The following is a 12,363-nucleotide window of genomic DNA, read 5'->3' as shown; positions in this document are numbered from 1 at the left end:
TCAGCAAAGCATGTATGGTCTTTAAATGGTGTATAAATAATTTTCCAAAACATAAAGAGTTGTAAAAATGATCCATCTGCAACAAATGAATTTCTGTGTTCTTTAAACCATTATGCTGCAAAAGCTAAAATTTCAGCTTTGAGAAAGTTTGTGATCCCCTTCTGAATTTATTTGGATATCTGTACATAAAGCTGCTGTAATGTGTTCCAGTATATGTGTTGAAGACTCTGCTACATGAAGTAGCCTTATCTTTGAATGTTTGAACAAAAGGTATTAAGATACCCATCTTCTGGAGGCTTCGCATTATTTCAACATAACACAGTTTGCTCTGAAAATTAAAAAGGGCTATATTAAAGCCATTCATAAAAAAAGTCCAGATACTTAGAAAGGATTGACAAATTTCCTCAAACTTTCTTGTGAGTCACAGATGCACACATAATTAACCCCCAGGTATTTAAGTAGTTAAATTACGAATTTGCTCACATTACAAGAGGATAAGGGTTAAATAAGACTGCACTATGTATATAATTTGTTAATAATTATCACTAATTATCACTAATCTCAGACTTTCCAGATGAGTGATCTGGGTATATGGATGAATCATTATATTCCACTCATTCAACAAACATGAATAATTTTGGCCAAATAATGCAGGCCATTGCAGACTTACAGCAATGAGGCGATCTCCAATGTTAAGAGACCCTTCTCTGGCAGCTGGACTGCCTGCTGCTATAGCTGTCACATATACACCGCCCTCCAGGCCAATGCCACTGTCTAAAGAGACCATCCACATGGGTAAAGTTAATGAAGAGAACAGAAATAAAATCATACTCTTTTTATTTAGCTAACACTTTCCAGTGTGGAAAACTGAGTAAAGTGATACCTTTGTGCCCAATGAGATTAATGTGAACAGGGGTAACTAGTCTTCCCCCTAAAGACTTTCTCCTGCGCACCACCATATTGATCACACCTCCTCCATTAAGCACAGCTTTGATGACCTGCTTCTTGTCTTTGTTAGTAAGGTCTATGTCATTTATCTTCAGCAGCCAGTCATTCACTCTGGAAAGAGAGACACACAGCTAACATAAAGTAATTATGTTAATAAAGTAAGAAGTGATTATCATGAAAGGACTCATGAAAACATACCTTAACCTCCCATCTGCAATACTTCCTTTGTCCACTCTGGTAACAAAAATCCCACAATCTCCTGGTAAATATGGATCATTCACCCCCTCTGCAATATCAAACCCCAGTGCCTTCAAGTCCATGTCATCCTGCTCAGAGAACAACAGATTATGATAAGTGTACATTATCCTATCTATAACACATGATCAGAATTAAAAGCCTAGAGGCAAAATTAATCTTAAAAAAGAATTACAGACTAAAAGTCAGAGATGCTGTTGTGTCGTGTTATATTAGAGACTCACTCTGTCCTTCTCAAACTCCACCACCTCAGTCTCCCATTCCAATGAATCTGTATCTATGGCTGAATCATGCGAGCTGTGTGCCAGCAGTGGGTAGAATGGTGTCTCCTTCTCCTGCTGACACTCCATCTTCTCCCTACAGCACAAAGAACAACACAACAGCCATTACATCAGAGCACACAGTGGCGCACACCTCACACAGACTGCTCCTTCTAAGATGACACAAAAAGGTCTAGAAGCTCAGTGTAGAAACGTGTACTACCAAACAGCCCTGTTTATTTTGCGGGTCACTCATAATGACAGATAATGAAAACTATACCCACTGAGCACTTTATTAGGAACACCTGTACACCTACACATTCATACTATTATCTAATCAGCCAATCGTGTGGCAGCAGTACAATGCATAAAATCATGCAGATACGGGCCAGCAGCTTCAGGTAATGTTCACATCAACCACCAGAATGGGGAAAAAATGTGATCTCAGTGATTTTGACCGTGGCATGATTGTTGGTACCAGACAGGCTGGTTTGCGTATTTCTGTAACTGCTGATCTCCTGGGATTTTGACGCACAACAGTCTCTAGAGTTTATAAAGTATGGTGCAATAGACAGAATGGACAGAAATGCCTTGTTACTGAGAGAGGTCAACGGAGAATGGTCAGACTGGTTCGAGCTGACAGAAAAGAATCTATGGAGTTCAACTAGGGCTAGACAGGACAGTCAGCATCAACTAACTTACAAAATAAAAAATAGCTAGTCATAAGGGATACGAGACATGACGTATTATTCCCACCTTTACTTAAACATGAAATTTTGGAAAAATACATTCATACAAAATCAAATTGTTAAATCAAATTGATAAGACTAAGTAAAACTAAAAAAAAAAAAAAATAAAAATAAAAATAAAAAAAAAAAAGTTTTAAGAGGATATAATGCTGCCTCAAGACCACATCTCCAGTGTTTGGGGGGTTGGGGTGACATGATCAAGTTGTAGGGGAATACTTGCAAACTGTCACCAAGATATATAGGCTAAAGCAAAGCAAAGCCTGGAGGGTGTCACTGACTTTAAAGACTCTGTGGGACCTTGAATATCCGGCGTACGTTAACCAGCCACAAGAGGGAGCTTGAGGCAACAGAAGTAGCCAACAAGCCACAGCACAAATCTGTTTCAGGAGGAAGAGAGATGAACCAAAGTGCTCACTTCAGTTCTTTCAGTTCTCTGACAGCATCGTTCTTCTGTTTCCTCATGTCATCCAGGTTGCGCAGGGCATCAGCCAGGTCACTAACCGCACGGTCCCTTTCTCTGCGCAAGTTATCACACAGAGTCCTGCCACACAGAGTATAAAATAATGCTGCAATAAAACTGGGGCCATGTAATCCAATTAAACCATTTGTGAATGTCATTATTTCATTTGTGTGGAAGGAAAAAGCATCAATGATGTCACTTGTGTTTATGGAACTGTGAGCGTACCGGATGCTTTCTCTCTCTGCCACAATCTTGTCTCTTTCCTGGAAGGCCCAGTCCCTGCGACATTTCGCCACCTCAGCCTCCTGCACAGCCTCCTTCAGCTCTTGAGACATGGCCTCACATTGCTTCCTCAACACCTCGATCTCTTTATTGGCACGCTCCATGTCCAGAGTGGCTGTGTCTTGTTTCTGTTCAAACACAAAAATTAGCTGCTGGGTAATAAAGCTAAGACATACCATTTATCACTTTGAATATATTATTCTGTCTCCTGCTATAAGCTGAGAAACATTTCTTATGCTTTCACGTCCACAAACATAAACCCACTGAAACGCACAATCATCAATCTAATCAGAACAGTCAGGGCCCTCTAATGGAGCTGAGTAGCAAATGGTGACTACCATTTTATGTCTAATAGAAAAAAGATAATTGGTTGCTGTAATATGATTGTGTTGCATTTGTGTGTATATATTATTCCTGTAAATACTAGGACCAGAGAAGACAAAAGGTAGAAGTACGGATGTATCTGTTATTACTTCCAAGCATATACAGACAGATGCCATATGAAATAAAACCTCAAATATTGCTCTTCAAAAATTAGAACAAATAAACCAAAAATATAAAACTTAATTTGGAAACTCATCAACCTTTTAATTTAGAAACTTACGAGACAATAATAGAATTTAACTTACTTTTTAAATTCAATATTAATTCATAATTATTACTAAATAGCAAACTGCTCAGTTTAACAGGTGTCATAAGCTTATGCGCAATTACCTGTCTGGCCTGGTAGTACTCCCGCAGTAGTTGGTCCCTCTGTATAATGGCTTCAGTTCTTTCTTTCCTGGCCACGTCTCGCTCCTCACGCACAGTTTCGATGTCTTTGCAGGCCTGACTCAGCTCTTTCTGAGCCTCTGCTTTATCCTTCACTTCATGGCAGTATTTCTCCAGCAGCTCGTTACGCTCACAGATGGCTCGGTCCCGATCCACCAGTGATGAATTAAGCTCCTACAAAGTACAATATCATCAGCAAATGCAACATGTTACGCTCCATTATTTATCTGACCAATAAAAGTTGTCCAACTCACAGGCCGGTGAGGTCATGAGTTAATATTTTAGGACACTACAGTATGAGGGCTTATAATCAAAGTCATGACAACTTACAGTATACTGCACAAAGCAAGAACACATGGAGCTTGTTTCGATCACTTGTTTCACAAATGCTTATTCTCTGTGACCTGCAAATTGTTCTCACTAAAAACAGCCTTCTCTACCAGCATCGTCGCTGTTACCTGTCTGAGTGCTTCCAACTCCTCGCTGGCAACCATCTTCTCTGATGAGTTGTTTTTGAGGCGAGCTTCAGCTGCTTCCAGTTCTGTCTGCAGCTTGTCCACTTCTTTGATGACCTGGTCCCTTTCACTCATGATCAGCCTGTACTCATTAAACACAGAGTCTCGCTCCTCCTTGTACTTCTCAGCATCCTTCACCGCCTTCAGCTGGAAGTTCTTGTAACGCGTTATCTCTGACTGCAGCCTTTCCATCTCTCTTTGCAGCTCTTTATTCTGAGCTGAAGCTTTATTCAGCTCCTGCTGCACAGAATCAAACCTGACATGGTACAAGCAAACAGTAAGAGTTTTTATTTACTGATGTTTGATGCTGTATGACAAGGTTAAATAAACTTACTCATTCTATAAATCACAGGTTCTCGACCTGGGTCCTAGAGTACCACCTGTCCTGTACATTTTAATGTTTTCCCTGCTATAACACACCCACCGCAACTCAGGAAGGGCTGTTAATTAGCTGATAAGTTGAATGGAGCAGGAATACTCAACAAACAGGGTTAAGAACCTGTGCTATGAGTAATTGTTGTATTTATATGGTGTTAAATGTCCGAGGATGCACGCAGACGGCGGGTTACTGTAAAAAACGTACTTTGTAAATGTTTATATTGATGTTTGGCTTTTGGGATTTGTTCTATTACTTTCTCAGCAGAAAACAAAAAAAATAACTACAGCTGACAGCAGCGTATCATGGAAAAAGCAACCAAAAACTGTGTTTCAAATAACACAGTGCACCAAACAATATGAAGCCATTAGTACTCCACCTACCTGTATCAGTACAGGTTTTTGACATAATATTTATTTAGTGCCGCATTGTGCAGTTTGATACTTGGCCATCCAACTGGCCCAGCTACCATGGTCCTGCCTCTGTGAATCTGTTTAAACAGTCAGCTCTAAATGAAAAGGGGTGTGCCTGAGCATTTGGCTGAAAAACATCACTAGCTAAAACAAATAAGCAGGATGAGAAACACACACGTTTTCCCTTCTCCTGAACACCCAATAAGAGAACTTTTTCTCCTGCCAGCCTCAGCAAGGTAATTTAGCACTTAAGTATCAGTCAAAAGCAAATAAATTATTATAATGATGATGCATATTTAAGAACTTCAGTCTGCTCTTTCAGAGATATAAAAGTGTTATTCACTCTAGTCAATAAAGAGATCTAGCACCTGTAAGATTTTCCAAACAAGGTATACGTGTGTGTTACAAATACAATAATTCGACAGGTTTACCAAATCCATGAGTCGTTGTTTTAATATAATTCCTCCCTCTTCTCAGGCAGTTATTTTATGATCGATTTGGCAGGCAAAAATATGACCATATTCAGAATAGAGGCAATTCCACAGTGTATTTTTATGTATAGTCTCAAGCCCAATCTGCTTCTTACCTCCGGATAGAGGCTGAGTACTGTTGTTGGTAGTGCATGGCTGTATCCCTCTGCTTCATCAAAGTGTCAGTCTGTTTCTGAAGCCGTCTGTTCTCTTCCTCCACCTGTTCCAGTCGACTCAGATCTGTGTTGTGATTGGCTACCTTTTCGCTGTATCGCTTGCTCAAGTTGTCATATTCTTTCTTCAACCCCTCCAGCCTATCCATTGCAGTGTCATAGAGTTTCAGAACCTCTGAGGACCCATTCTCCCTAATAACCTACACAGGAAAACACAAGACAATCCATCCTTTATTTACATATGAGAGCAAAAATTTATTTGCTCAAAGGCCAAAATAAGATACATAATCCAAACACCAGATGGCAACCATGCATTAAAGAACAGGACAGCATCACTACAGCAGCAGAGCACAAAGTAAGCAATTTCTGGTTTTATATTTGATAATGAGTCATCAAAATATAATGAATATTTCCTAAAAAAAAGTGCAATAAGGATTAAACTTTCCAGAAGTTTTACACTAAACCATAAATGATAGCACAATTTGTCAGTTATACACGTATATGTAAACAATAAAGTGTCACATCACAGTGTGCCTCAGGTCAACCTTGAAAGGTCACTCTCGTACTAACACACTGAACGACAGGCATCTGGGCCAAGACTCTGCTTCTTGCAATACTGAGCAACTGTAAGTGTGTTAGATTCCACTTCCATCTGTCAAACAGCCTTCCAGGCTGCTCTTTTCACTGTGAGTGAAGTGTGTGCAGAATGTGTTTATTAACACTCTTGGGCAAGGCAGGACGCACCGCACATTTGACACATCAAATGCCCTGTCAGTGCAGCTCCCATCACACAAACCACACAGGCCATGCTCACACAGTGGCCCTGCACTCTACTGCTGACACCATCAAGATCATATTATTGCCTCACTGCTGGATAAAAACCTCTGCAGAAGACACTGGGGAAGAAGCCAACAGCCCGTGAACGTTTCCACAGTTTTAATCTGGAAGGAAGCCCAATAAATCAGTCAGCAGGAGGGAAAAAAAAAATGAAACCGGAGTCATGACAGGAAGCCAATATGAGTGGCGCAGGGAGACGTGTCCATGTTTACACAGTTACATCTCATCAAATAATCTCCAATATCAACAGCTTAAGACTGGCACCATTTAAGGTCAGATGAGAGATATGGTGCTTATCATGTGTGGATTCAGGGACAGGAAAACACCCTTGTGTGTTTTAAAAATGCTCACAGGTCATTTGGCCCTACATGTACTACTTACAAGAGGCAATGTAATGACAAATTAATCACATTCTCTGCCTATCCTGAGGGCTTTCTGTAAATCCTATTTCACAAATCAATATTTTGACGAACCTAACACACTGCAGATAGAAAATTCCACACTGAGAATATTTGGAAATGAAAATTAACAAATACAGCACAATATCAAAAAGCTTTTCAACATCACATAGTGAAAATAGATGCATTTTAAACAAGATGTTTAGCTTAATTGTTGTGTTTTCACTATCACACTGATCCGATACCCAGTATTGGTATCAGGCTGATACAAGCAAAAAACAGTGGAAGGGATATCAGAGAAAACATATCGGATATTGGATCCTGTAACAAATGGCAAAGACTGGAGCTGGAAACTGGAAATGTTTACATGTTTTTTTCTTTGATGATTGATTTTATTATATTTATACTTGATTATATTTACAATGTAAGTGATTTTTGTGTCAACAAGTTTAACTGTTAAGCGCTTCAGGTTAAAAAAAAAAAAAAGAAAGATTTTAAAGGTTAGTATTTTATTTATTTATTTATTTATTTTATTTTATTTTTTTAAAACAATATTGGAGCAGTAACAGTATCAGCTGATACTCAAGGTTTTAGTGTTGGTACCAGTATCGGAAAAGAAAAATTGGTATTGTGTCATCTCAAGTGTTTACATTAGAAATAGAAAGACACATCGGTAAATAGGACACAACACATTCTTTACAGCTACTATTAATACTAGACTGAATGAAAAAATGATGTGAAATAATTCTGGAGGGGCATCTTCCTGGTTGACCCCTATATGTAATTCTCAGCAAAACCTTTCATATTATCTTGTGTTACCTTGTCTAAAATGGCTATCTATAAACTAAATAATAAACAACATTACTGTGCAGCTCTTACAAATCAACATTCAATCTTATCTTACCTTACACTAACAGTAATCAGCATTGTCAGTTTAGCAACCAGTATACTACAAGACCAAAACTTTTCCCAGCATAAACTCTGCCATCAATTGTGCCATCCTGTTCCCTGGAGTAGACTGTGCAGAGCTGGATACGTGCTGGACATCTGTTACAGACATACCTGCTGTTGCTGGAGTCTCATATCAGCCACCTCTTTCTGGTCCTCTGAGTGCAGTCTCTTGAGCTCCTCGCAGCTCTGTTTCAGATGGTTGTGTTCTCTTACTAGCTGAGCATTATCTCTTCTCATCACCTCCATCTCCTCCTTTAGCTGAGACTGATCACTCAGGAGACGACTGTGCAGCATGCTGAAACAATTCAGTTCATCTGTTATGAATTCTAACGCCAACTGCCCAGTAGTACAACAGGCATTTAATTAGGCTGACCTATTGTGTTCACACTTGAAATTCAAATCTGCATTTTAAATGAGACAAGGGTCCCAGATGCACCAGGATGCCCAGGTATATGATACGAGTTTATTGCACAATATTGCATGGGACCCAACAGGACCCTGCATTGTCCTGTGTCTATATCACAACAATGGTCAGTGGAAACAAGTAGTGGAAACGAAAAAATCTTATTCATCAGACCAGCATCTCCTTTTGGTATAATTTCGATTCCACTTCTAATTTTTATTACAATCAAAATGATGTGTAACCAGTTACTGTATTAAATAGAAATTTCTGATGAAATGTTTTACTCTTCAACCAAAAACTGAAAGTGCATCATTTACATCAACATTGGCATTGCCTTCATAAGAAGCAGTACACAATGTGATAATGTTCCATATTTGCTCATTTCCATGTGTATATACATGTTCCAATCAAGTAGAGATGTCGGCAAGCAGCCACGTGCCCCTACATGAGTACATAATACCCAGAATTACTGTAGCTGGCACATCTGTGCATGTCTGGATGCCTGCAGAAGTGCAGATTAATACCGAAACATTAGTCAGAAACCAACCCTTTAACTAAAGCTACTTAAAGCAGACATCATTTGAAAGAAAACCCAAAAATAATCCAGTACATTAATAGAATACATCTTGTGTCTTCAGGCATGCAACAGAGCCATAAAAACACTTACTAATTAAACTCCCTCTTATAAACATGAGGATGGTTGTTAGCAGTGGCAGCAACCCTCCCTGCCTCCCACTTTGCAGGAAAACCCCACACACCCACATAAAGCTGTGTCCTACAGTTAGCAGTAGAAAATACTAGAAAATACTGACTGGTAGAAGTCGGCTTCCTTCACTGCCTCCTCACACCTCTTAAGGGTCTTGGTATGCTGGTTCTGCAGAGACTGTAGATCTGCCATGGCCTTCATGCACTGGGTCTTGAGCCGCTCATAGTCGTGACTGGCTTTGGAATTTGGCCTTTTGGAGACAAGAGAAATACATCAGTGCTGTCTCACTCTTTCTGCAACGGTGCTTCACTTTACAGATAAAGGACAGACTTTGCAGTATGCTAAGGCATGGCATCACTGAGAGAAAATGTACCAGTATATAATATAAGAAACAAATCTGGTGGAATTATATCAGTGTGAATGTTGTTTTTATGATTGTTATTTATGCTTTATTAGCTAAATGCTGTGTCACATCCTTGATAATAAACTGCAAAATCTTTGGAGCTTCAAAATTCTACATTCCCACAAACAAGGGACAAAGTGACAGGCAACCATTCATTTTCTACGTATGTGCACAACTGCAATTTCAGTGACAGTGGCAAGCGACAAAGCAAAAGCACAACAGTTAAAATGAGATTTTCTCAATTCTATGCAAATTTTGTATGACACGATAGAGAAACAATTCCAAACGACTGGCTCAAATGATTCCTCCAATCCTACAGTGTGCATGTTTCAACATTTCTTTAGTTTCCCACTCACGACTTTAGCTCCAATTAGTTCCCATTTACCCTCTGACATGCAAAAATGAAGAAAAAAAAGAAGTAACTATGGTTTCATTTTATCCTGTTATAAAATGTGTACAAACACATTACAAAGAAAAATAAAGCTTGTAAGGATGTAGCAGGTGAGTTTACAAAGCTAGTACAGTTAAACTTCCTTTGTTCAGCTGCCAACAAAGCTTGCATGAAGCCTAGCACATAACATGTAAATCAAATGTAAATACACTTTAAACAAACGGGATGTGGCTACTGTTTCTCTTCGGACCGCTGGACAGAGCACATCCACAAGGAACAACAGAAGCTCTCACCACATGCCCACCAGAGACAAACGACATGTGTTGGAAGTGACTTTTGCATGCTAGTGTGATCGCAGGGTTAGACAGCTTTGTTCCTGAGCAGGAGAGAGAGAGGCACCTGCAGTCGTCGAAGGTAGTGCCGGGCGAGGCAAGAGCGAGCCGCTTGCGAAGTTCATCTCGTTCCCTGGTCACCTGCCTCAGCTGGAACAGGATGGCGTCTCCGTTCTCACTGGCCGGACGGTTGTCATTGAGCGCAGGCGGAGGCGAGGAGGCTTTGGAACCTGCAACATTGAGCACGTCACCGGGGCAAAGGCACCTTCACCAAGCAATAACACTAGAGTTTATACAGCAGGTGGAAAAAGCCAAACCTCACACAACAAAGTGCTTTAAAACAGGTCCTTTGGAACCCCAATATAGCACACTCAGTGACAGTTCCGGTTTATGAAGGGCTTCATAATTAGTGAGCTGAAATCTGTGCAACGGCAAGCCATGACACACGAGTCATGACACACTGCTAACATTCTTAGAAAAGCAGCCCAAACAAGGGGCAGTTTTAATAACAGTTCTTAAAATAGTAGGAAATAATAAATGTTTGCTAGACTAAGTGATAGAATGCTGATTTTATCACTTAAAATTAGGACTTAATTAGGAACAAACCATCAGTTTAATTTTAATTATCCTCTAAGGGCTGATTAGGTTTTCAAGTTTCAGCCACATACCCTAGGTAAAATAGCAGACATTCTGTACACTTTATGTAAATCATGACCTTAAAAAGATTCTTCAATCGTCAAACATTCCTCTTCAATCGTCTGGTCTTTGCCATGACAATCGGCTGCAAATATTTAGAGAAGTATTTCAGATTCATGATTTTAATCTATGTACACGATAAAGGCAGAGGACAAAGCCCATCATTTGAAAATGACAATTTCAGCCTCTTTCCTCAAAGCTTTTAAATTGCTGTCTGCTCTATGAATTGAATTTGTTTTTGATTTTCTTGAATGTCCTACGGGAAATTAATCTGACAGGAATGACCACATTTGCTTCCTGCTTAAACTTAGGTGTGTCTTCTTTTCAGAAGTGCTGAAAAGACTTTGGTTTTCTGAGACAAGCAAAGAACAGCTGTCGTCAAAGCCTGAAAGAATCACACAGGAGGGTTTTGTTTTCTTCTTTTGCCTCCTCACTCTGCTTCTCAGACAGCCCATGCAGGCAGAGACCACTGTAGATTTCTCTGGCAAAACATTCAGACCTTGTACAAAGGTTTGTGCTGACTCATTTAGACAGAAGACAACCACAGAGCAGCAATGAGTTTGCATATTTTCTTCCTCTGGCACTGAACCAGGTAAACTGTGCTCTGCTTCCCAACACACTAAAGCCTGGCCATCACAACATTCATTAGCAACTTTTCGCTTTGGCAAGAATAAAATGGTGATTTGGAGCTGGTAAAGATGCCTGAGACACAAACATTTACACACATGCACACACACACAGACATAGTGCAAGGCTATGCGAATTTGCAAATGGTGAAAAGGCCAGTGATAGGCCTCCAACATACCAACACTGCTGAGGGACGAACTGCTCTCTGAATCTGATGGCATTGTGGACAGGACACTGTAAGTAGACCCTGTACAGGAGAGGAAAGAGGGCAATATGATTAAGAACACTCCACTGTCATAACCAAGAAAAAAAAAAGCCACCTTTTCAAAGGAACTGTTCTTCATAATCATGTCACTAACTTGAAATAAATCACTCATTGTTATGTGTGGTTGTGCAGGTTTCTAAGAACAATACCAGGAATTATACTCAACTACGCAGATAATACAGCTGTCTGCCAAATACACGTGGTAACAGCATACAGTTTAATTAGTATATTTAGTTATGGCAAGTAAGCTAACAGCAAGAGTGCTAAATATTTAGTGTTGTGCTTATTCAAATATTCAAATAAAAAATTTAGTGTTGTGCTTATTCATATATTCAATTATTCAAAAATAACTAAACTTATTTTTCATTTGCTTCCATTCGTATTTAAATAGGTTATATGCAATTTTTAATTAAAATTAAATAAAACGTGTATTACTGCGTCATTATTTCCTTTTTTAACTGAGCATACAACAGAACAGCAGAGACAGCATCAACCGATATGTTTTACATCAACAGACTGGCACTAAAGTGGAGCTATATATGGCCATATTTCAAAGGAACCCATCCCCACTCTCATCTTTTTTTCAGCTGTTTTCACCCTCCTGCTATATTTTATTAAGAAACTCAGATGGTCCCTTTCATCCAAATATAAACAAACAACTTATTTAAAACCTGTTAAGATG

At 39.4% G+C, this 12,363-nt stretch overlaps 1 protein-coding gene across 6 annotated transcripts in view; it reads right to left on the bottom strand.

The window, feature by feature from the left end:
- Nucleotides 1-12,363, bottom strand: part of dlg5a (discs, large homolog 5a (Drosophila)) — a 45,283-nt gene that overhangs the window by 14,964 nt on the left and 17,956 nt on the right. For 4 of the 6 annotated variants that reach the window (XM_053232533.1, XM_053232529.1, XM_026932946.3 and 1 more), the window contains exons 2-14: nt 11,595-11,663; nt 10,161-10,323; nt 9,074-9,217; nt 7,970-8,153; nt 5,616-5,872; nt 4,184-4,496; nt 3,669-3,899; nt 2,898-3,082; nt 2,628-2,753; nt 1,428-1,560; nt 1,147-1,274; nt 884-1,059; nt 671-774 (exon numbers count right to left, since the gene is read on the bottom strand). In XM_053232533.1, the coding sequence (XP_053088508.1) occupies nt 671-774; nt 884-1,059; nt 1,147-1,274; nt 1,428-1,560; nt 2,628-2,753; nt 2,898-3,082; nt 3,669-3,899; nt 4,184-4,496; nt 5,616-5,872; nt 7,970-8,153; nt 9,074-9,217; nt 10,161-10,323; nt 11,595-11,663 (2,213 nt within the window). The remainder of the gene's footprint in view (nt 1-670; nt 775-883; nt 1,060-1,146; nt 1,275-1,427; nt 1,561-2,627; nt 2,754-2,897; nt 3,083-3,668; nt 3,900-4,183; nt 4,497-5,615; nt 5,873-7,969; nt 8,154-9,073; nt 9,218-10,160; nt 10,324-11,594; nt 11,664-12,363) is intronic. The other 2 variants (XM_053232530.1, XM_053232532.1) reach the window with 1 other exon arrangement.

The sequence above is a fragment of the Pangasianodon hypophthalmus genome, chromosome 3, assembly GCF_027358585.1.
Source record: "Pangasianodon hypophthalmus isolate fPanHyp1 chromosome 3, fPanHyp1.pri, whole genome shotgun sequence".
Taxonomy (NCBI): Eukaryota; Metazoa; Chordata; class Actinopteri; order Siluriformes; family Pangasiidae; genus Pangasianodon; species Pangasianodon hypophthalmus.
Note: the sequence above shows the minus strand (reverse complement) of the source record. Positions and strands in the feature narration are given on the sequence as shown.